The sequence below is a fragment of the Embiotoca jacksoni genome, unplaced genomic scaffold (assembly GCF_022577435.1).
Source record: "Embiotoca jacksoni isolate LCO1_2020_lvr unplaced genomic scaffold, fEmbJac1.0.p SCAF_1, whole genome shotgun sequence".
Classification (NCBI taxonomy): Eukaryota; Metazoa; Chordata; class Actinopteri; family Embiotocidae; genus Embiotoca; species Embiotoca jacksoni.
In genome coordinates, this window is record NW_027185229.1 from 5222272 (window position 1) to 5244794 (window position 22523).

The following is a 22523-nucleotide window of genomic DNA, read 5'->3' on the forward strand; positions in this document are numbered from 1 at the left end:
TTTAAAATGAATGTATCTTTATTATATTTATATATGGTGGCGTGTAGTGAAACACAAAGAGTAGCATGTTTTACAGAGGGTGGAGAAGCTTTCGTATTATACTGCAGAGGAATGTTTACAGGCTTACATTTATCACTGCTGTCTAACATGATCTCCTGAGCAGATAAAATATTCATGATCAGTCGATAACAAGCGAAACAACCTCACAACGACCACATGCTACTTTACCTTTGTTGAAAGTGCAAACGTACAGAATGTCACATTAAGTGCTAAAAAAAAATATAATGTAGACTTTGCATTCCTGCTGTTATTCACGACAACACAAAGATGATCTCCAACAAGTTGCAACACCATCACAAAATAATGAGGCGTATAACGACACTTTTAATCGTATGAAATACTACATAGTACTTGATATACTAATCATGACTTCAGACTTTGAGAAGAAACAGTAAATATTCCGTTTTAAAGTTTTGCATGCACATATTTGATTGATGCACATTGCCTTAATGAACACAAAGCATTCACAAGTCACATTAAAGTATTGACGGCTCTGAGCAGAAAAGCATTTTGAGTGTTAAGCTCTGTGCCAAAGAGGGAGCGTGTGCTTCTCTTTAAGAAGCTGGACAGTTTACAGTTCAGAAAAAATGCTATCTATTAGACTGTAAAAGCGGAAAGGTTTTATTTTCCAATGATGACGTTCCTGTAGCCCTTGACGTGACACAACTTGTTACTGTCAAAGTCGACCACCAGCTTCCTCATTCCAGAGTGGTTGGGAGTGAAGTAGATTTTCACCTTGGCATCTTCCCCAGGTCCCACTGAGTCCAGCCTGTAGTAGAAATACTTGAATATTACTTTTACGACAGAAACAGAAACAGTCCTCTGATTGCATAAATATTTAGTCCATGAGTTCCAATTAGAAGTCATAATACTTTTGACTGTTTATGGAGAAGATGCCGATGAAACGGCAGCATTTGAACTGCTGAGTAGGAGAGTTTGACCAAACATCCGAGTGGTGATTAAAATGGATCATGTCTCATCATGCGTTTATGTAAAGTAATTGATAGGCCAATCTTTACTCAGTGGATAAGATCATATCATAAAAATGTAATCATTGAGTGATTGTTTACTAGATTGACAACAAGGCACTCATACAACCTCTCCGAGATGACGCGCCCAGCGGTCAGGTTGGCCCCCTCGATGGTGAAACAGCAGTTCTCCAGCGTCTCCGGCAGAGGATTTTTCAGGGTGATCTCTGCGGCCAGCTTCCGATTCTCCTTTGGTTCACCCAGGATCTGCAGAGCACAGCCTGGTGTTAGTTAATCTCACACTAAGTACACCACAGTTTTGGCTTGGCCCAAGCGCTTTTAATAAACACAATCACAGATGTTGGTATTTCAATATACCTGAGCTAACATGCTCTGCAATGGGCCACAGTTACAGCGTGTATTGTAGTACTCACTCTGATTTTGATTTCAGGATCGTCCAGGACAATGTTTCTCACTGCCCGAGTTGCCTCTCTGGTGCTGTAGTCCATCAGCAGAGCAGCCAGACGAATTAAGTTGCCCTCAGTGAGAAGGCCACCGTACTTACAGTAGCTAAGCCTGAGTGGGATTCGCCTCTCTGCAGGAACACACACGATATATTTTTTAAACTCAGTGAAAAGACAAATGTAGAAAGATTCCCATGTAACTGCCACATTACCTGCTCCTGGCGAGAGCTCCACATTGAGCAGATCTTTAAAGCCACAGTTTCCTCCCAGAAACCCATTGTAAGTCACAGTACTGGACCCGAACACCAGGCGACACTTCTTGTCGCTTTGCGTGTTGTTGGTGACCACAGCAAAGACGTCGAAGTCGCAGCCCTTTTTCATGTCTGATGTCACCTTGATCGTGAGGTGCAGGCCTTGATTCTGCTGCTGATGGAGCAGCTTGTTTTGGTGGTTGGCCTTCTTGAAAGTTCCACGCTCTTCATCAGATCCTGAGGATATGGAAGCAAATGGGTTAAAAGTTAATTGTGGTTAGTTGTGAGCCAGGACCAGATGTCACTAGACTCATGCAGACAGCCAGGAGTGTGTTGTCTGGGTGAATGTGGTGAGCGACACTAGGTTGTCTGGGTAGGAGTGAGGTCCAGACTGGGGGGTGTTTTTGACCACAATGCCTGTCAATGTTATCTATGATGCTTTGCAATGCCAACCGGCAGTCTACGCCAGCTGCAGCCTCGTAAGGAGTTCTGTAATTGTAGACTAAGGCAACATGGCCCTGGTGGAGGTGGCGTTTTGCACCTTGGGAGACCTGCCTGGAAGAGTGATGAAGGGCAAACTGCAGGGTAAGCAAAAAGTCAAAATTTTGTGTTGAAAAGTTAAATGCAATTTGAAAAAAATTCCAAGTCAGGTATGGCCCTTGACTTTATCCGCTGGTACTCAAAAAGTACCAGAAACTATCAGAAAGTCAGAAAGTTTGTATATAGTTAATTACATCTTTTATAGTGTGTTTAAATACCATAAAATATTTAAGCTAGACATCAACTCCACTTGATGATTTAATCAGCACCCTTCTCATAAGTTATTTGATATGAGATTGTTTGCATCATTTTGCTCTTAACAGAAGTTAATTAGTCTGGTTTGTCTTCATATATGCGTCTAGTAGTGCTCGCTACCTTCAGGGTACTTGTAGAGATGAGTGATGTCCTCTCTGGCGTCGCTGCCCACCCTCTTGGTGCTGATCTTCTGCCCCACTGCTGTGGTGGTAGTGACATTCGATGTGCTGCCATCTTTTTTCTTCATGTATGTGATGACATCGGCATTAACCTCAGCAAACACAAAGGGGGCGTCATACTTTAACGTGAGCTCCCCCTCCTTGATGGCCCTGACAGGGATGGGGCCACAGCAGTACACTCCTGAGGGAAGAGGAAAATGCAGGATCAAATATTAATAGATTAGTGAGCATCTTTCTTAATTACAAATAAAACAGTTTTACAGGTTTGTTAATTTGAGCTTTTGTTACCTTCACTTTTCTCCTGAGGTGTAGGGTCACTGGCCTGCCAGCCATTAAAGTCTGGCTTTAAGTCGGGCCTGGTCATCCAGCTCTCTACCCAGCAGTGAAAGTTCCTGCCGATAAAATACACACCATCAGGCCCACCGCTACAGTAAATAAAGACACACCATATCTACACTTGTTCTGATGTTGTTACTGTACCAAAACTGCCATAAACTGGTAAAGTCACAACTGAAGTTCTGCCCATTAAATCTCTGCTGTTCTAAACCCATGGGAAGTGCTTTTACACACATATGGTATTTCCTATTGAATTCCTGAGCAACGTTTGTGTTTACTGTCCTTTAATTTCAGAATACATTGTCTTTTTGAAATACTACACAGTAGTTTCCTATTTTTACTGAAATATATCATCTTCTAATTAATTTCCTCTGCCTGCAGTATAACATATACCAAGGAACCAAAACATTATGACCGCATTACAATTAATATGCTGTTGGTCTTTTGCGTGCCACCAAAACAGCGCCCGCAAACAAAGACGTAGACTGTACCGGAACTTTAAAATTGCTCTGTGGTATCTGGCATCTAAATCGCCTTCTATGTTTCAACTTGGAGTAGCGTTATATAAGACTTGGTAATCCTTACTAAGACCCAGCTGTCTAGCCATTGTCAAAGTCACTCAGGCCTGTACACCTGCACCTATCTCCTGAATCCAACACACTGACTACGAGAACTGTTTGTTCAATCAATGTCCAATAAATAAAGGCGTATGCTCTGGTTGCATGATAATAATTTGCATTATCTGTGAGTGGTCATAATGTTTAGGTTTAAATACAACTTTAATGAGCTCTCACCAAATCATGTCTCTGGACCGAATGAGGTCTCCATTTTCGTTGATGTAGCGTTCAATCACCATGTTGCTGTTTGTGTCGTGGGCAGACAGGAAATTGGTGATGACACGGCACGGGATGCCCAGAGCTCTGAAAACTAACAGGGAATAAAAACAACTTATTGAGTATTAGGATAGTCAAAGGAGAAGCAGAATCATAGCTTTGTTTAAATGTGTGGTGTTACATCGTGTCTGCTTGATGACAAATAAGTGTGTTTTGTAGAGATAAGCTACGGAGCTCAGTTCTGTTCTATCTTACCCGAGCAGGCCACTGCTGCAAAAACCCAGCACTGTCCGTAGCGAACAGGCTGGCAGGCCTGTGTGTCCCAGTTGCGCAGAATCTCCACACTGCCCCTCCAGACCATGGGGCTCACACCTCCTTCATAACCATCTGTCCATTTTCCCAGCAACACCCCTTTGTCATCATTACAATTCACCTGCCAGGCAAAGAAATAAAGTGTGAAAAACGTTTTTCTCATGAAATATAAGCATAAATTTCAACTCAACTTATTTGTAAAACACGCATAAAAACATCTTTGCAAATAAATAATTAAGAGACAGAAAAGAACAAATTAGAACTGAAATATGGCATACCATGGCACTCAGCACTCGGGATACGTAGATGGGATTTCTTCTCCCTGAGTGGTCTTTGCCAGGATTTCTCAGGCATTTAGGATTCATATCCAGAATCCTCAGACAGACATCCAGGATCCCACTTTCAAACTGTACCAAAAAAAACAAAGACAATTTCCTGCTGATTATTTGTTTATCAGTGATGAAAGTATACACGTGGAAAAATAATCAGAATATAATTTTGAGAACCTTTCAACAAAAACCGCCATGAATACACAGCAAATGGGATGTTTAAAACTGACATGCAGTGAAGCTTCAACAGCTGCACCAGTAATGCTCTCGTAATGCCATGTGCAGAGTGTAATCAGATATAAAAGAATAAGCCTACACTGTCCACTGTCAGATATACAGTAAATATCTCTGTTAATTTCAGTGACAGATGCTCAGAGATGATTGTGTTTTTTTGCAGTTTCGTAACACATCATGAATCCCTTGACAAGTGGAACATTTCTTGTTATCAGGATAAGCATAATTTAAACTCCCTCACTGCTCTGGCACGACTTTGGCTCATCTGATTGGCTTTGTGTATGATGAAGTAAGGCTAACAGTGTTGGTGTTGGTACCTGGCCAAAATTCCAGGGAGTTGTTTGGGGATATTTGTGGTCGCCTTGAAAAATGATTCCATCCTGAGACAAAACGTACTCCTCCAGACTCTGCTTATTGTCCATATAAACTGCATCCCCTGTTGGCAGGAAACATCACAAACGACACAATTAATGTTCTAATACCTAACGCATGTCCTAACTGGAACAGGACTGTTGATGTCGCACCTGTGTTAATTTAATGGAAACTAAAAACATACTTTCTCAGGTTGTAATCATTGACTTTATTCATAGCATTTAAATTAGAAAATTTCCACTTAACCTTCAAATTTCTTTGCTCTTCTGCAGGGACTATAAGAAGATACATTCACAAATAGTCTGACAAATAACCCTCAGTAAAACAATTTGCTATTTTATTTCACTTTGTTTTTTGTTTAGAGTTAAATAAACCACATATGGCATTTTAATTAATGAGCTTTGGAGGTGGTAGTACGTGGATTTAGTGACCTTCGTACAAAGCAAGGCTCACTTTTTCCTGTCTTTATGCTAGGCAAAAATAACTAGCAACTTGGATCACATGTCCCAAAATGTTGAACTATTGCTTAAAAATCACACAATAATTCCTGGACTAAACCACGAGTGCCCTCTATATGAACTCTTCACCACTGCTCCTGAATAGTTCCCATCCTGAGCCCACTTTGTTATGAAACATGATCATGAAAGCAGTATCTGCACAGGATCCACTTCACGACAGCTTGACGTATGGTGTGTTTACCCACCTGAACACCAGGGGTTAAAAAGCAGAATGAAGTCGATCCTCCCGGACTGGCCCAGGGTCAGGGTGTAGCGACCTATGGGTGCGTCAGGGGCGGAGCAGATTGACAGGGCCACCATGTCCCCGGGAGGACTGGTGACAGCGGCGCTCCAGTGGGAAGTGTCCACGTTGGCAGACAGACCAAAGGAGGCCCTGGTGCCATACTGCTCAGAGGGTTGAGGACCTGCATGTAACAGTAAATACAGCTCAGAGTCTGAAACAGGAAGCCAAGAGATCTTCGTGAAACATTTGTGTCTGGGGAGTGAAAACTCAGAGTTTTCCCAGCCCGAGCTAAAATTATTTCAAACATCTCTGGCATCTCTTCTCATGCATGGATTGCATAGCTGTGTAATAGCTCCTTGTTTAAAACCATTTGTCATTGAGGTCTGGTAAATCTTTCGCTGAATACAGCCACCTAAGGCACCAGCAAGCTTTTTGATCACTTCCTTTACATTGGGTGGGATGAAGGCTCCTCCTGGAAAACATTAAAATATGCTTGACCTTAAATGGTTATCTATGATAAGCAACATTTCCTGTTTAAAGCGTTGCATACAATGGGGTGCAACAGTTGTCATATCATAGTCCTTCACAAGAAGTTTATCAAAACAGTAAAAAAAGGAAAAGCAACAGATATTTTTTTATCAGTGTTTGTATTCAGAAGTTAAGGAAGTCTGGGGCTCCCAACCAAAACAGCAAAGTTCATCGAACTATCCTTGAACTATGACGGAGGACTTGAAGTTGACAATGGAAACAGGAACACGCCATCTCACAGCTACTGTAAGTATGCTCACAGTCAAAACCAATAGCAGTATCACTGAACAAGGGGGAAAGTACTTTCCTTTCCTTTCCATCAACGTTACTGCTCCTTTTCCCTTCTCATCTCTGAAAAGGTAACGAGGAAAATAATGTGAGCAGAACCACACAGTAGTAGGTGGGTCCAGTGTGCCCCTGACTTCCTGACTGAGAGGACATAGCTACAATGCTTTTCCTTCACCACTCTGACACACACTTTTCTAGTTATATGAATTTTGTTTAGATGTATTGTTCAGTGCAAATGACCATTATACCAGCAGAAATGTGTCTGGAGGAAAAATACTTAAAATGTATATAGTATAGTGCAAGAATTAGTGGTGGCAAAAAGGAGCAGCACCTGTTTCTGCAACGCAGTCGAGAGAGCTGACTCCCGGCTGGTAGCTTCCAGAGCGAAGGTACAGGCTGATTGTGAACGGCTGGCCTCTCCTCACAATGAGCCGATCCACGCCGTTGAGATCGGTACGATGGTCAGTGTTGTTAAACTGGCATTCCAGGTTCCAGCGATCAACGTCCAGAGCTTAAAAGGAAAAAAAAGAAAGAAAGTCAGTTGTCATTTAAAATATACAGCACAGGTTAATTTTAACCACCATTTTAATGGAAGTTACTGTTATTCTCTAAAAAAAAAAAAATGTTTTACTGTTCGGAAGGTTTGTGCTATTATTATGTTACAGTATTTTTAAAATACTACACACTGCAGCAATAAAAAAAAAAGTGTTTTATTATAATCAGTGAAATTTGTAAAGCACATGGATCTGTATTTAGCTCATCAGTCCCATTCTTGTTTATTATAATAACAGAAAAGGAGGAAAATATAATCGTACGTTTATGGAGCACTTAAAATGCCACAACAAAGTGCAAGTGGTGAAACCTGTGTACATTGAGGGATTTAATAAAACATTTACAAGGTCAAACAATTACAAATAACATTTTTATGGTGAATTAACCAGAAAACTGTGGTTTACATACATCTGGTTTTCCTTTATGTTGCAGCTATGAATGTGGCCTATATATCCTACTTTCTTTGCTGCTTCTATTTTATAATGTCTTCACTTTCCTGACTGATTCAATATTAGGGAAAGGTTGAATTTGTTAGGTTCACTATTAAGATAAAGTGGTTGAAAAACAGTGAACTGCAGGACGCTCAGACATTTTCTGAATAGTAAGATAAGTTTGTTTGACAGGTCTTTCTGTACTGATTTAACCGAGGGTAAACACAGACAGACAGTCCCTCCCTGCACACTCCCACTCTCCACAGCCCGTTGTGACTAAGAGAATCCCACCCTCTGATTTCCTGTTTTCAGGAGAAGTTAGGGTCCTCATATAAAATCCCCCTACAGTCTTTCTGCAGCTGTCCAACTACTGGGCGGGCTGCTCCGTGACATGTCAGGAGGTCAGCCTCACTCTATATATTATGCTTTGGTGTTGAGCAAAGTCCTGCAAACAAGCTTGAGGTGTTGTTGTCGAGGCTTGGCCAAGATTAAGCAGGAAAGACTTCTTGTTGTTTTATATGAAGTCCATGGGGAGTCATTCCTCTGTATTTGTCCTGGCTCTGATGTTTTACTGATTTTGACCTTGTTCCAGGTCTTAACTGAAGACTTGTTGGCGTAGTGTGCACCTATTCTGGAACAGCTGGAGATTGTTGACAGACGGTCATGAGGGCTTTGCTGTTTAGTCTGTGCATCACTCCCAAGTTATTTAACTCACATTTGTTCTATCAAAAAATATGAGCTTCGCACTGGAGCACAGGCATTATTTAACAGTTTCTTGAGGGACCATCTGGGGAAAAAAAGTTTTACTGTAAAGGCAAGAGAATCCAATAAAACAGATCCCCGGCTTACAGAATGTGAAAACCATTACTGGGATTAAAAACATGAGAATTTGTGACGCAAAACCTTCAGAAACAACAGGCAAATGACATCATCCTTTCGATAGTGATCTGGGGGCCTTGTTGCAGCTACATAATTGATATGAATGAAAATGTATTTTGATTTCCTTCCTAACTGCAGTCTAACAGAGGGTGTCGTTTAAATTTAAGCAGTGATGCAGTGCCAGATGGTATGCATGTGCAGTGCAAAGCAAAATTGAAAACATGTCGCTTGCAGTTTATTCTGTAGGGTTACGTAACCTGTAGCCGCACTCCAGTATAAAATGGTCAGGCAGAGATTTCTGAGCCTTCTGCCTGCCTTCCTCACTAACCTTTACATACTATACATGCCCGCGCTACATGAGCTACATCACACAGGGACTGTCTCAGCAGCAGCAGCACTGAGGCCACTAAGAGCCTTGCAAGAAAATTTACAAAATCTTGCGGGTGACAACTGGGTAGTAGCTGGTAGAGTAAACACTATTTTAATCCTGGAAAAATAAATATGCAAACACTGAAGTAAAAGAACTTTTCAGTCTTCGAGACAACACCCATGCTGACTTCAGATCTCCATCACAAAGCACTTTCAGTTTCAAATGAACATTTTGTGTTTGTCTAACAGTTGGAAAACAGGTGTCACTTATTTACCAGAGCGACATTTATTCTACGTGGTGGTGGTGTCAGGATGTCTAACAAGGTTTTGTTCATATTTGTATTGAGACTGACTTTTAAAATCCAGTAATGTTGAATAAATAAATACATTTGTTACTATTCAGACTAGGTTTTTCCAGTTTTTTTAAAGCTTACTGTTGAATACACGTACTGTTCTTCAAAAAAGTGTCCAGCAACCCTCCCCAGATATTTTTTGTATGCTACACCTTTACACTGCACACAGGGGAGCAGGATTTTCAGATTTAAGTCGTGATTCAGAGCAAACCTGGACATTTGGCATGTTGTTTGGGGAGTTTTTAATGTCTTTTCACAGTTATAAAGCAAACTATTTGTAGTGTGTGTGCTATCAAGTGGAAGCGCCAGTTGTTCTCAGCTGCTATTATAATTGTTGAAGTCCCAGAGCAACAATTATTTATAACACAAACATTTTCTTAGGGCTTCAGATCTCTGAACTTTCACTGCAGCACTGCACTGCTGAATGATGATGAAACCTGAAGGTGATGACTAAACACACCATGACTGCATCTTCAGAAAAAGTTTGACCTTCCTGCATATGAACTTGTCAGTCAGTGATTAAGAGAAACTGTACAAACCATCAAAATATACAGTGTTACATTTAAAGTAACAATAACATAAACATCCACATTGGAAATAATGGGATGAAAACAATAAACATGGTGAACCGATTTGAATAAATCCATTAAGATTATGTCACTATGAAATCTGCAATGATTAGTTGAATAATCGATTAGTTGATCAACAGAAAACGTATTGCTACTATTTTAATATTCAATTAATTGTTTCAGTCCATTTTTTAATTCCTAAATTTTGGTTTTAGAGATTATAGACTGCACCATGGGCTGAGAAACAATGAACTGCAATTATTTTTCTTTTCTTTTTTTTTCTTTTCTATATTTTAAAGACTAAACAGCTAATCGATTATTAAATAAATACTCGTCAAATAAGTCAATCATGCAAACAGTCGTTAGTTGCCGAAGCCAGTTTTTAACCATTTAATTAGATTATTACCGGTCGAGCCAAATAAATAGTAAATAGTAGCAAATAGTTTCCACTTGTTACTTCAAAGACCACTTCAAGACAGGTCGGATAAAAATATATATATATAAAAAAAAATAGAAGTAGGAGGCAGCTTACCTTTAACCATGACTGACTCCTGCTGTGTTCTTTTTCTAAACTTTAACTTGAGTAATTCTCGAGTTCAGAGGGGAAAGTCGTGTGTCACTGCTGCTACCTCGGTCTTATTTGTAGTCCTCCCCTGCTCGTCAGCCTGATGGTGGGTGTGACGCGACCCTCCCCTACACAGAAAAAAACGGCAAGCCTTGGCTCGAGCGCTCACACGCACACACTGTAGCTCTATCTGTACATCCTCCAGTGATTCACGCGCCGTACGTCATGACACGGTGCTATTCTGTGGAAAAGAATTACAAACTCACTCAAAATGTGTTGACCTTATGTGTAAATGTTTGTCAAAAGAAGCCTATTGCAGTGATCTCTGTACCGGGAAATCGTCTTTTAATAACTAAGCTAAAACGTGTGTGCAGTGGCCAAGTAGCCCTATAGTTTCAGTGCAAAACAAAAGCAGGTTATTTTATGCAGTTTACAATTGGGTTATGAAATTTCAGGTGACATCCTGTGAAAAGACGTAAAACAATGCCTCTAGCAAGCATTAAGTGTGTTTTCAATACATGTAACTCATTTCCCTGCGCCAAAGAGCTTCATTGTTATCCGGACCGTAATGTAGGCTATATGCACTATGAACCCATTCTAGTTCATTTCTAGTCAATTCAACCTACACAATCCTGCTGTACTCTGCTGGTATCAGTCCGCTGCTGAAAATAGTCCTCAGCAAAGACTATTTACTCCCATTTTAGTAACATGTGCTGTAAACTACAGTTCCCAGCTATCTAGGAGGGGTTACTGAAACTTTTTAAAAATGAAGCTATATATCTGTCAATTTAGGTTTTTTTTATTTAGGTCCTCTGCAGGAACCAATGGGCTTGTTGTTGAATACCACACTCAGGGTGAACACACTGAGAAACCAGTGCATTTGTTGCTTTTGGTGTTTTTAAAATAGCTTTGGGTAATGAAAAAGTAATAGAATAAGCCTAATCTTTTAGGAAGGGCTAAATCAGCTGTCAATCAAACGTGCACTTAACTATGTCACAATAATATCCTGTAATCTGTACGCACAGCTCACAATGAACCGCTGCATCATGGAAAAATTGCATTAGTTCATAATTAGCTACAAAATGTTCAAAAGGATAAATTGTGCAAACTGTGTTTGAGGTCGCTGCTAAAGATCCGTGGTTTCATCTTTGGTGTTTCATGCAAAAAGCCTGCCCTGTGCCTCTCCGGGCATGAATCTTGGCTCCAGAGTTGGGCATTATGTCAGGAATGTGATTTCAGTGATTAATAAAAGTGAAGCCAAAACAAGAGCTCAGTGCAAATCCACACAGTGTGGTTGAATGAGATGATTTGCCAAAGCAGACGAGGCTACTTCAGAAAACTGCGAGATCTGACCTTATACTTTTAGACTAAATAATAAAAGTGGGTGTAAAAAAAAGTGGGTGGGGGTTAAAAAAGAAAACAACAGAGAAAACATAGAAACAGATGAGGATTTACTGTCAAATCAAATCAAACAATGTGTAGGACAGCTGCGCTCTCTGTTAACTGCTGTTTTTGCTGAGACAGTTATGTCCTCAATTAATGGCTCTACATGCCAGCTGTGTGAAACGAATTGCTGAATCACAAGTATATTAGGGACAATCAGTTCCAGAGAAAGTGTGTTTTTTTATTGTACATTACATGACAGCCATGGCCTTCAACATAATGGAAGTACCTGGTAAAATTTAATTAGGATTTTCTTTAAAAGTTATTCGTGTTAATGTGAAAATCTCCCAAAACAAATCTCAAAATTGTGATTTTGTGGCTACAAGGTTTCACTTCCTGTTATGCACTTTTTATATGATTAGTATTTTGACCGAGATCCTCTACCTGCTAGGAGTTCAACCTTCAATTAAATACTTAAGGAAAGCATGTGATCATTTTCTGATGGCTCGTTTACTTTCATTCAATCATTGAAACACATCTGTATAGCTTTATCTTTGATATATATATATATATATACACCAAATTCTGACTTTTGATATGTCATTCTGGTTGTAAGTACAGTTGGTTCAGTTTATTGCAAAAATAATGTTGAGGTGTAAATAAAAACACAAAAGCGCACATAAATCATCACTACAACTATTTTGTATTTCCTGTCACAAGTGTCATATAGATCAATATTCATACCAGTAACATAGTTTATACAAAACTTTTAAACTTAATAGAAAAGAAATGGAGTGAACGTGTTTTATTTTCAGAGCAAATAAGCAAAACATAAATGTTTGGACATAAAAGTTGAAATTATGCTTTGATAATTATGGCACCATAGTGATTTAGCCTCATTTTCAAAAAACAGTACATTTTAGTATTGTGTTATGAATAACAAATAAGCACAGACACACAGACTATAGCAACTCTATGATCCTTTACTTGAGCGATAAAACTAGACTGATGTACAGTGCACCTATGTAAAGCCATTACATTTGTCATCATTTAGTTCCGAACACAGAACAATTACAGAACATTTTCTGACCTTTGTTTTCGTGAGGATATTAAAAAGAAGCTTTATTTACAGAGTGGTAATAGATTACAGTAACAGCTGGAATAAAGGGATTTCTATTTAAATAGTTTCATCCTCAGCGTTGACACAAACAGACTGTTCTTCATAGGTTTCTTCCAGATCTGTGGAAAAAAATATGAAACATTTAAGTTAACCTTCCATTTTAACAAAAAAAACAGTTTATTATTCATATTTACAAATGAGCAGCTGAACAACTGCTCAAATCTGTCTTTATTATACGAGTTTAAGAAAGATGGGTGGTATGTAATTGTACTTTATTTACCTTGTAATATTAACACAAAGTTCACACCTCTGTAGACTTTCCAATGCTTGTGCTCTGAACCTGAGAGATTCATAAAAAAATTAATTATTTACTAGTAATTTTAACAGAAGATTTATTACTGACATGATACAATACATATTTCAAACAAAAAAAATAAGTTACTTTCAGTATAAGCAGGGCAGAGATAGTTTATGGAGTGACTGATAAATTAAGCTGTTGGTAATTTCCTATAAAGTTGCTTCATGTACTTTACATTCCCAATGTTTTCAACCATATGAATAATTACTCAAAAAGCTTTTTACTGCACCTTTCCACAGGGCTGATCCCTGGCCTGGTTCGGTGGTTTGAACTTTGGCTTGGGTGCAACGGGTGGTTGGGTTTTCTCTGACGAGCCTGCCAGAACGTTTGGTTTGTGGGAGACTGCGGCGGAGGCCTCGGCTGGATGAGCAACCGCTGCCTCCTTAACGGAGACTATGGAGGCACAGACCGAAGAGTTGTCCTCCACCTCTCCTCCAACAGCAGAGTGGTAGCTGTGACTGCAACTGCTGAAACCGCTGACACTTTCTCCTGACGACTCAGAGCTGTCCACTGGAACATGGAGAAAACATTTAGATGGATGTATGGAGGACGATAAGTGTATCAACCAACCAACCCGTGTCATTTAGTGGAGAGAAGAGTTTCCGAACTGCATAGCTGTGAACAATCAGCTTCGTTATTGAAATGTCATTGACATCCTTTAAAAGAATTCTCCTAAACGTTTGACCTTTGACCCCTGACCTTGTAGTATAAGTGCCATCAGGATTGAAACATGAGACCCAGTCACCAGCAAAGCTGTTCAGGGTTCATTCTTAACACTCACAGCAATACAAAGTGTGCAGGTTTCCATGTTCTCTCCAACTGAATCATCTGGTTCATTTAAAACCTCTCCTGAACATTAAAGTGCTCACATTTACTGCGCAGTTGTACTTTTCACTCACGCAGTAAGCTCTGACTTCCATTTTCATGGTCCAGGTCGTCTTCCTCCAGAACTCCAGGGGGGGACACGTATCCTCCAAGGCCCCCTGCAATCACCCTACGCTTTGGCCCACACAAGTACCCCACAGGGGACAGGGAACCCCTTCCAGAGGAAGAGGAGGAAGACGAACTGCTGCCTGAACCAAGAGACTTTGGACGCCCCTGTTGAAGCTTGTGCTTTGACCCACGTGATCCCACAGATGACAGCCCCTTGTTTTCTGCAGGAATCAGGTGAGGATATGTTTTGTTAGAGGAAGTATAATGAGCTGACAAGCCAAGAAGAGATTGAAAATGATCACACTATATCTGAATAAAATATTTACCTCTTCCCATCAGAACATAGCTGATGGCCCTGTCGTTAATAGCTGCCTCACTGGGCTGGATGTCCATGAAAGGCTTGTTTCCAATACCCAAGAACACTCTCTCCTGCATACGGACCTCTAAAAACACATGTGAAATCAAAAAATATTTGTTACTCATGAGTTGAATACATATTGACAATTTAAATTTGACTGTTAGTGACTTTGAAATGTCAAAAAAGATGTTTTATTGTAAAACAAATTATCTTTATTCTACAAGTAGATCTGCACTTTTGGTTTTCTGTCTTTTTTCATATTAACCACAACAAAATTCAGTCAAATATCTGCTCACATAGAAGTGCAGATGAATGAAGTATAGACATATCAGTATCCAGCAAAGACCCCTTATTAAATGAAGCTGACATGTAAACAACAACCTTTATTTACATGTAAATTCTTTGAAATATGAAAAAATCTTGTGCTGTTTCTTCAGAATATAAACTGTAACCAGTCTGTTTGCAAACGGTGTGTGTTTGTGTCTGTGAATTGGCACTTCACCTCTGTTGTGTATGGCCTGCTCCCACAGGATCCGCTCCAGGTCCTTGATCCAGGCCGCCTTCACCTCCCGGCTAACTGATTGCAGTGTGTATGTGTCTTGGCTCTTCCTCTTTCTGAACCAGATCTCAAAACACAAGCCACTGTCACCGGTGTTTTGGGTCATGCCTATGTCAGACGTCTAAATACGGACAAAGATAATGTGATCACATGAGACGGTAGTTTGAAATACAGGCCTTCCTAAACTGTGGTTTACTTGAGGCTTCACACGAGTCTTGTTAAAAGGCTGAACAATTTCACACCAACTGGCCCAAGACCAAAAAAAATTGTTGTTATGATTTCATATTTTAGAAATATAATTTGTGGGTTGTTAGCCCCACAGGGTGACCTGACACCATGTCCGACTTAGCGTAAAGCTAGTTTTATCTTGCTGCAGTCTGATCCGGTGATCAGTGGAGTTTGGAAATGGCCATAAGGTTCGACAACGTGACGACGCTCAACCTGAGGGATCAGACAAACCTTTCAGTGTAAAAGAGGAGTTTACAATAAAATGCAACTATTTATTTAAAATATAATTAATGTATTACAATTGAAATCGTTTTAGGTTCAACTCCAGTTCCAACTTTCACTTCCACTCCTCCCCTGCTGCATGGAAGTTATTTTGAAGTTCAAGCTTGTGTAAGTTTGTATGAAGCAATCTTTTAGTCACTTGTAAAGAGGAACTGACATCTGATTGATATGTGTGTGTGTGTGTGTGTGTGTGTGTGTGTGTGTGTGTGTGTGTGTGTGTGTGTGTGTGTGTGTGTGTGTGTGTGTGTGTGTGTGTGTGTGTGTACCTTGAAGGACTGCTTGTAGATATATGTGTCATTTCCTACGTCCGTCTTTCTGGTCTTGCTAAAGAGAACGAGTTCTTGAAAGAGGAAAATGTGTCGGAAACATTTCTTCTTCCTGAAAGTTACCAAGAACTCATCCTGGCGTATCAGCTGCCCCTGCTCCTTCAGATTAACCTGTCGTACACAAAAGGACCATTCAACGATGTTAATAATGAGCGGTGGTCATTTACAATGCTGTAGTCAACAATAAGTAAAATAAAGTATTGACTTTAAGCTGTAGTACTCCCAATCTGCCTTTGCTCCTAAAAATAATTTGCTTCTTAGTCTCGTTAAGGAAGATATCAAACAACAAAGAAACAACTGCTATCAGCTTTGGAAAAATCTGAACTTCCTTATTATTTTGACAGTGTAACAGAGATCATCAGGTTCACATATTTACCACCAGAACTCCCATTCTTTTATCTCCATTCCTGCTATGTTGGAAGGAATGGAATGTGTGGCGTGCCAGATTCCCCCCACAGTGTCTCCCCTTTAATTCCATGGAACAGATGCTGGAATATTATTTATTTTCATCTAAACCAATCCCATATTAGCACATTGATATTACTCACTACCTGGTGTTCAGTATTAAAAGATGTCACAGTCCTGCCTGTATCTGCTGTCGAGATTCCAAACATATTGCTCAATGCCAGATGAGAGTGAGAAGTCATCATAATTCTTGTTACAGAGCGTGTGTTAATACAGTATGAATGCACTGTAACATATATACACATATACTGTGTTTGTGATATTTCCTGTACACCATACATTAGAACCCTCCTCTGTTCATTTTGATTGATATATTTACAGAGTCACACAAAGGCCCATCATCGGCTACAATCTGGATAGTCTGGAAAAGGTGGTGGAGAGGAGGACGCTGAACAAACTATTATCCATATTGGATAATCCTGACCACCCTCTCCACCACCTGCTGCAGGGACAGCGGAGCACTTTCTCCAAAACACTCCTCCAGCTCCGCTGTCACAAGGACAGATACAGGAGATCATTCCTGCCGACCGCAATTAGACTGTACAATAACTCACCTCTGGCAAAATACATCACATAACAAAAATACTGTTGACTGTGTTTCTTGGTTGTTTGTATATAATATATATAGATATATATACTGTACTGTATATACTGTGCATTTTATATTTGATATTTAATATTTATATTGTATATTTTTACTGCTATTTTATTGCTTTTCTATTGTTCTATTATTATCTTATTGTTCTGTATGCTGCTGTAGCGAAAAAATGTCCCCTCGGGGATTAATAAAGTAACTACCTAACCTAACCTAAAAGAACTGGTGAGGTCATCCTTACATCGCAGTGGTGGATGGCGTCCATGGCCAGCAGGTTGTTGCCGTGGCGCAGCTGGAAGTGAATGACCTCCAAGGCCGTCTTGACCTCCGAGATCTCTCTCATTTGACCCGGGTCACACTCCCTCATCATGTCCTGCAGCAGCAAGCTGTACTTACTGATACGCTGCACAGGCTTCAACAGGTACGACCACAAATCCATCTTATCTCCCAGCCTCAGCTGCTTTTGCTGGTATGAGAAAAGAGGAGACAGAGCAGTGAGGTCAGGAGGATGTTCATGTGTCCATCAGGGCTGGAATGGAGAATGAAACACTGGTTTGTGCTGCATGTTTTAGGTGGAAGGGGGTGAGATTAAGAGAAAGTGATGTGACTAAAGTGTTATTTTTGAATTTTGTTAATATCTGCTGGTCTTTCAGTCAATCAGTCAGTCATCCAAGATAACTATTCGATGAATTGCCATAAATGTTATGGGATGATTTGTAATAACACTGGTGATCCCCAAACTTTTCATACACAGCCATCATGGATTTGAAATTTTCGGTCTGGCCAAAATAAAACCTAAAAAACGAATGACATTTCCATTTTCCCCTGTGTTTAATGCTAACAAGCAAATTAAGATGGCAAACATTAGATCCGCAGAGTATTAACATTCTGTCATTAACATTTAGCTGAAAGCACCGCCATATCTGAAGCCTCACAGAGATGCTAGCATGGCTGCAGAATCTATGTAATGTTATGATACACTTTATCTCCTCTTTTTATAAGAACATTCACAAATGGCTGCTGAAAAGAGAAATGAGAGAATACAGAGCAAAGGGAGACTGACTGGGATTCTCACCTTGAAAAAAGCCTGTCCATGATTGATGAGCAGACTATCAGACTGTGGTTTGTTCTTGCTGTAGAGGGCGTACAAAGCAAAACTCTCCCGCTACAACAAAGGGAACACATGGTCATCATGATTGTTAACTTAATGTGTCGCAATGTAAAATGTAGACCTTTGCAGGGAGGAGGTCACAGCTGAATCAGCAACAGACTAATTTCCTGGGAATTTGTTCATTGATGAGTACTTGCATGTTATGTGTTGAAATTAAAAAAATTCTTTGGAAGCTAAAGAAACAACATCAGTCTACTGACAGGACACATCTGGAAATGCTGAATTATCATGTTTTTGGTTTAAAAAAGGAAGCCATAGGCCACTACATGACACTACACAGACTAACGTCTGCCAGAATCTGGTTGTGTCATGGAAACATTTATGACTTAAGATTAAAGAAACAGTGTTTTGTATTTATATGTTCTGAACGTTGTTAAAAACACAATTAGCATTTAAAACATTTTCCTCAAGAAAGTGTACCACACCGAGGTGCAACCTATTCGTTTTGAGTACTTGCACAAAAGCACGTGCGGCACCTACATGACGTAGAAAGCAGCGTCCCACCCTGAAGGGTTCGTTCACGCAGCTCTCCAACTCATTCAGGAAATGATGGCGGTGGAAGTCGTGGAGTTTTTCTAAGTTACCGAAAATGCTCCCCCTCTGGCCCCGGAGGTCCTGAGGGACGTCGGCCCTCTCCAACTCGGGGAAGTAGTGCTCGCGAACATAACCTAGAGCCTTCACGTACTCACTCTCTGTGGACAGAAGCTCCTCCATGATCCTCCGTACTTTCCTGTTCCACATGTAGGAAATGAAAAATGTTGCTTAAGCGCTTAAGTGGTAAAAAAAAACATGCATTTGTTGTTATATGTGAATGACATTTTCAATGTGTTGGACATCATTTAACTTCACTTTAGATTACAGCTGAGGAGGGAGGTGTTACTTACAAAACATTGCTGTCATTGTTTTCTTTTGCTGTGAGTAATGTCTCTGGAGGCCTTACATCTTTGGGGCTCTGGGCAGAGACTGCACATCCTTCACCCTCCACTTCATTACTGTTTCTTTTTGAGTGGCAGCTCAGGTTTCCCGGCCGCGAGCTCTCGTTATGGGAAATGGGCAGATTTTGGACAGGCTGCGGGTTTTGTTCCAGTGACTGCGTCCTACTCTGATAGTGTTTGTGACTTCCATTCAAAGGTGAAAAGCCAGAGATGCTCATCACATGTGAGCCCTCGCTCAGTGACCGGCCCAAAGGTTGGTGCAATGGAAAATCCTCACCCCTTTTGGATGAGCTGACACTCAGATCTGCTTCGCTGTGGTGCTCTCTTGGCCTCCATTTGCTTTCTGGGTGGAAGTCACCGTTTTGTGGGAACTTATGAGTTCTCTTCCCATTTTTAATGGGTGTTTCAGGTAACTGCAGCACTTTTGATTCTTCACTTTTGCTCCCTTTGAACTCAGTTTTCAGTTGGTGGGGTTGGCTTGCAACAGTGGTGCCTTCTCCTGCACTTTCTGTGATATTGACAAACTCTTCATTAGAAGTTGACTGCGGGGTCAGGGAGCTTTCAGCCTCCCCCACCTCCTTTCTCTCCAGTTGTCCATGTTCCCCTTGAGGGTTTGCAGCTGTGGTCTGCTGGATCTGGTTCTTATCTGCGCCTTTTTTCTTCTCCTGCATCTCCTTAAGACGCTGCCTGACTTCCTGGCACTGGACCCAGGCTGAATTCCACACCGTCATCACCCCCGAGGCCCCGGATCTCACAGCACAGGCTTTCAGAGCCTGGAAGTGCGGGGTGGAGAATTTGCCACCTAATCTCTCCTCATACATTTGAAGTGTGCTTTGGGTCTGAGCTGAGTAACACCCTTGCTCAACCTGCTCCAAAAAATGACCACATTCTTTGGCCAGGGCAGACACCTACACAGAGTGAGACAGAAAAATGTGCTTATCATTTTAAACTTAGAGATTAATACAAACTCATTCAGAAATATTTTTACAAAGAGCCAGTAAAGACAGAAAACAGAAGAGACTTAAAGAGAAAATTCACCACTTTTTGTGTGGATGTCCAATCACATGTTGAGGGTAAATGTAGTTAAATAAAGCAATAAAACCTCAATAATATCTGTTCTGTTCTTCCGGCACCAGCACCATCATAACAATGACATATTTGGTGGCTTGAAGAGCGACTTGGTCTTGGTCGGCCTGGTGCACTAAATGCTGCTCAGAAACTCAACAAGATCTTTTTCATTTTGCTTGAATTACAATGCGCTATGTTTCCAACAGCGAAAATAGCATCCCAAAACATGACTGCTGAGGATGTTGTGAACAAGGATACATTTTACACACTGTTGACTAACTCAGATAAGTCAGAGTATGCAGCTGAAGAAATGCAGCGGCGAGAGTACTGAAGCTGCGCCTTTATTAGCCGTGGTAGAGGATCGAGCGAATCGTGTGTGTGTGTGTGTGTGTGTGTGTGTGTGTGTGTGTGTGTGTGTGTGTGTGTGTGTGTGTGTGTTACTATTAATGAAAGTGTTTTCCCCACTTGGACAAAGGTGTGCTGGAGACCTTTTTCAGGATACCAATGATAAACTGGAAAGCGCTGAGAGGGCAGATGACCGCTGAGTATTTTCGTCACTGAAAGCTTTTAGGCCAACAGAGTGGGTTAGGGTGGTGATTCACAGCAACGTTGGACAAGTGGTTTTCTCAACTTGTCGTGTTGTTTGTGTTTTCAATAGATGCTAACGTTATAATATGTGATCTGTAGTAGGAGCTCCCAGATGAATAACAACCTTATTTCTTGTCTTTTGTTCTCTGCATTATGTCATGTTTATCGATTTTTTGTTGAATAGGTGCTACAAGAGAGAGACTTGGCAAAGGCGAACTGAAGAATTTATGGGTCAGAAGCTGGTGTTCAATGCATTCTGATAAAAGTAGCCGCTGCCAGTGCGACTCAGCGAGCAGAAAAACTCTGAAAAACTTTTAATACAGCACAGACTGAGGAATGTATTGCTTCAGTTGACTGCATTTACCATCAACACAGCAAATGGCAAAAATGTCCCTTTAAATTAGACTGATTAGGCAGATGAGTAAAATAAAAAGATGGAGCCATAACAAAAAACAAACCTGTTCACAGAAGCTGTACACATGCACCAATGCATCCAGTTCTTTATGCCTCCGTTCTGCCCGCAACATAAAATCTTCTACATTGGATTTGAAAGTGCTGACGAGAGTTCGAAAAACATCTGTTGCAGGACTGGAGTCACTGGTGCCAACAATCTCCTCCGCCTCCATCACCAAGGTCAGGGCGTGCTGTTGTTTCTCCTGTGATTAACGATAAAGTGTCTAGTGGAACACATTTCCATCCCTCTCCTCTCTGCCATTCCCTATTATCACTGCACTAATTGAAACATTTTAAACATTTGGGAAATAAGAACATTGGTATGTAAGGAGTAGCAGAAACCCAAATGAGGGTAGGTTCTCATTTCCAAAAAATGTTTGTTATATACGGGTAATACCTTGGCCTGAGTGAGAAACAGATGAAAGTGCTGCAAGGCCTTTTCAGTGCACGCCACGTTATCATCTGTTGGGTAAGAGTCTTTCAGTCTCTGTTCACCTTCTGCACTGAACCACATCCCAGCCTGCAAGACGTAATGGGGTAATTATGCAGTGTTGCTTTATAGCTTGGCAAGCTGTGAGCATAGTATTACAGATCTTACTTTTTAGAAACAGTCCTCTATGGGCCACAAAAGTCCACAAAGCCACATTAATGAATTTCAGACATTTCGACACTTATTGTGGATTTTAATATTGGGAACAGACTGAAAGAACTGGAAGTACCGTGCTGATTTTGGCTTCCATCTCTCTGTGCCTGAAAAGGAAGTCCAGACGCTGCAGTGATTCATTTGATTTCATCACCAGCGTGTGGAGCTTCTCCTCCACTTGATTGTACAGACTTGTCACCGACTCTAAAGCATCTCTGCAAAGGAAGGAGAGACATTAGGAAACACTTAGATCACTGACATCCACGTTGATACTCAACCTGAAGTACATTATGAGTAGGCATTTGTAATGTTGTGTATTATGGTGTTAAATCCTTTAATTAGAATTTGAAAATTACAGCCATCATGACATTATTGTTTTGTTTTTTTCTAACACATATAGAGCATCTGGCTTCAATACCTATATGTATATATACTGTACATGAATATGTTGTTTAAGCACTAAATTTATGAAGTGTGGAATGCAACTTACACATGTCCTTCAACTGCTTGTTTCCTTTACAAAATCTGATAACATACTGTTGTAACTTCAAAAGAATATTGAAGTATGAATATGGGGTATGGATATTGTGTATATTATTGTGGAAATGATAAAACTAACAAATATTTCACTTGATTACTAATATTATTGT

General features: G+C 40.4%; 2 protein-coding genes across 3 annotated transcripts in view; both read right to left on the reverse strand.

Moving 5' to 3' along the window:
* Positions 1 to 10502, reverse strand: tgm2b (transglutaminase 2b). Its single transcript, XM_069157943.1, has 13 exons — positions 10376 to 10502; positions 7022 to 7201; positions 5837 to 6055; positions 5079 to 5197; positions 4477 to 4605; positions 4142 to 4319; positions 3848 to 3980; positions 3006 to 3109; positions 2659 to 2898; positions 1705 to 1980; positions 1463 to 1623; positions 1159 to 1295; positions 1 to 829 (listed from the first exon to the last, which is right to left on the reverse strand). The coding sequence occupies exons 1-13, from the start codon at positions 10383 to 10385 to the stop codon at positions 682 to 684; spliced, it is 2034 nt and encodes a 677-aa protein (XP_069014044.1). The 5' UTR covers positions 10386 to 10502; the 3' UTR covers positions 1 to 681.
* Positions 10503 to 12473: 1971 nt separating this feature from the next.
* The window catches only part of quo (quattro), a 28373-nt gene continuing 18323 nt past the window's right edge, over positions 12474 to 22523 (reverse strand). The window contains exons 11-24 of one of the 2 annotated variants that reach the window (XM_069157956.1): positions 21950 to 22088; positions 21628 to 21750; positions 21236 to 21433; positions 19071 to 20029; positions 18667 to 18916; positions 18091 to 18180; positions 17257 to 17481; positions 15896 to 16066; positions 15063 to 15240; positions 14529 to 14645; positions 14169 to 14423; positions 13499 to 13779; positions 13192 to 13251; positions 12474 to 13030 (exon numbers count right to left, since the gene is read on the reverse strand). In XM_069157956.1, coding sequence (XP_069014057.1) covers positions 13213 to 13251; positions 13499 to 13779; positions 14169 to 14423; positions 14529 to 14645; positions 15063 to 15240; positions 15896 to 16066; positions 17257 to 17481; positions 18091 to 18180; positions 18667 to 18916; positions 19071 to 20029; positions 21236 to 21433; positions 21628 to 21750; positions 21950 to 22088 — 3025 coding nt within the window. In that variant the 3' untranslated portion in view covers positions 12474 to 13030; positions 13192 to 13212. Of the gene's footprint in view, positions 13031 to 13191; positions 13252 to 13498; positions 13780 to 14168; positions 14424 to 14528; positions 14646 to 15062; positions 15561 to 15895; positions 16067 to 17256; positions 17482 to 18090; positions 18181 to 18666; positions 18917 to 19070; positions 20030 to 21235; positions 21434 to 21627; positions 21751 to 21949; positions 22089 to 22523 lie in introns of those variants that run through there. The other variant, XM_069157966.1, reaches the window with a different exon arrangement.

Coding starts and splice junctions, on each gene's coding strand:
- tgm2b (XM_069157943.1), bottom strand. Junction 3,981..4,141: donor TGCAGCAGTGGCCTGCTCGG/GTAAGATAGAAC, acceptor ATTCCCTGTTAG/TTTTCAGAGCTCTGGGCATC. Junction 2,899..3,005: donor ACCTCAGGAGAAAAGTGAAG/GTAACAAAAGCT, acceptor CTCTTCCCTCAG/GAGTGTACTGCTGTGGCCCC.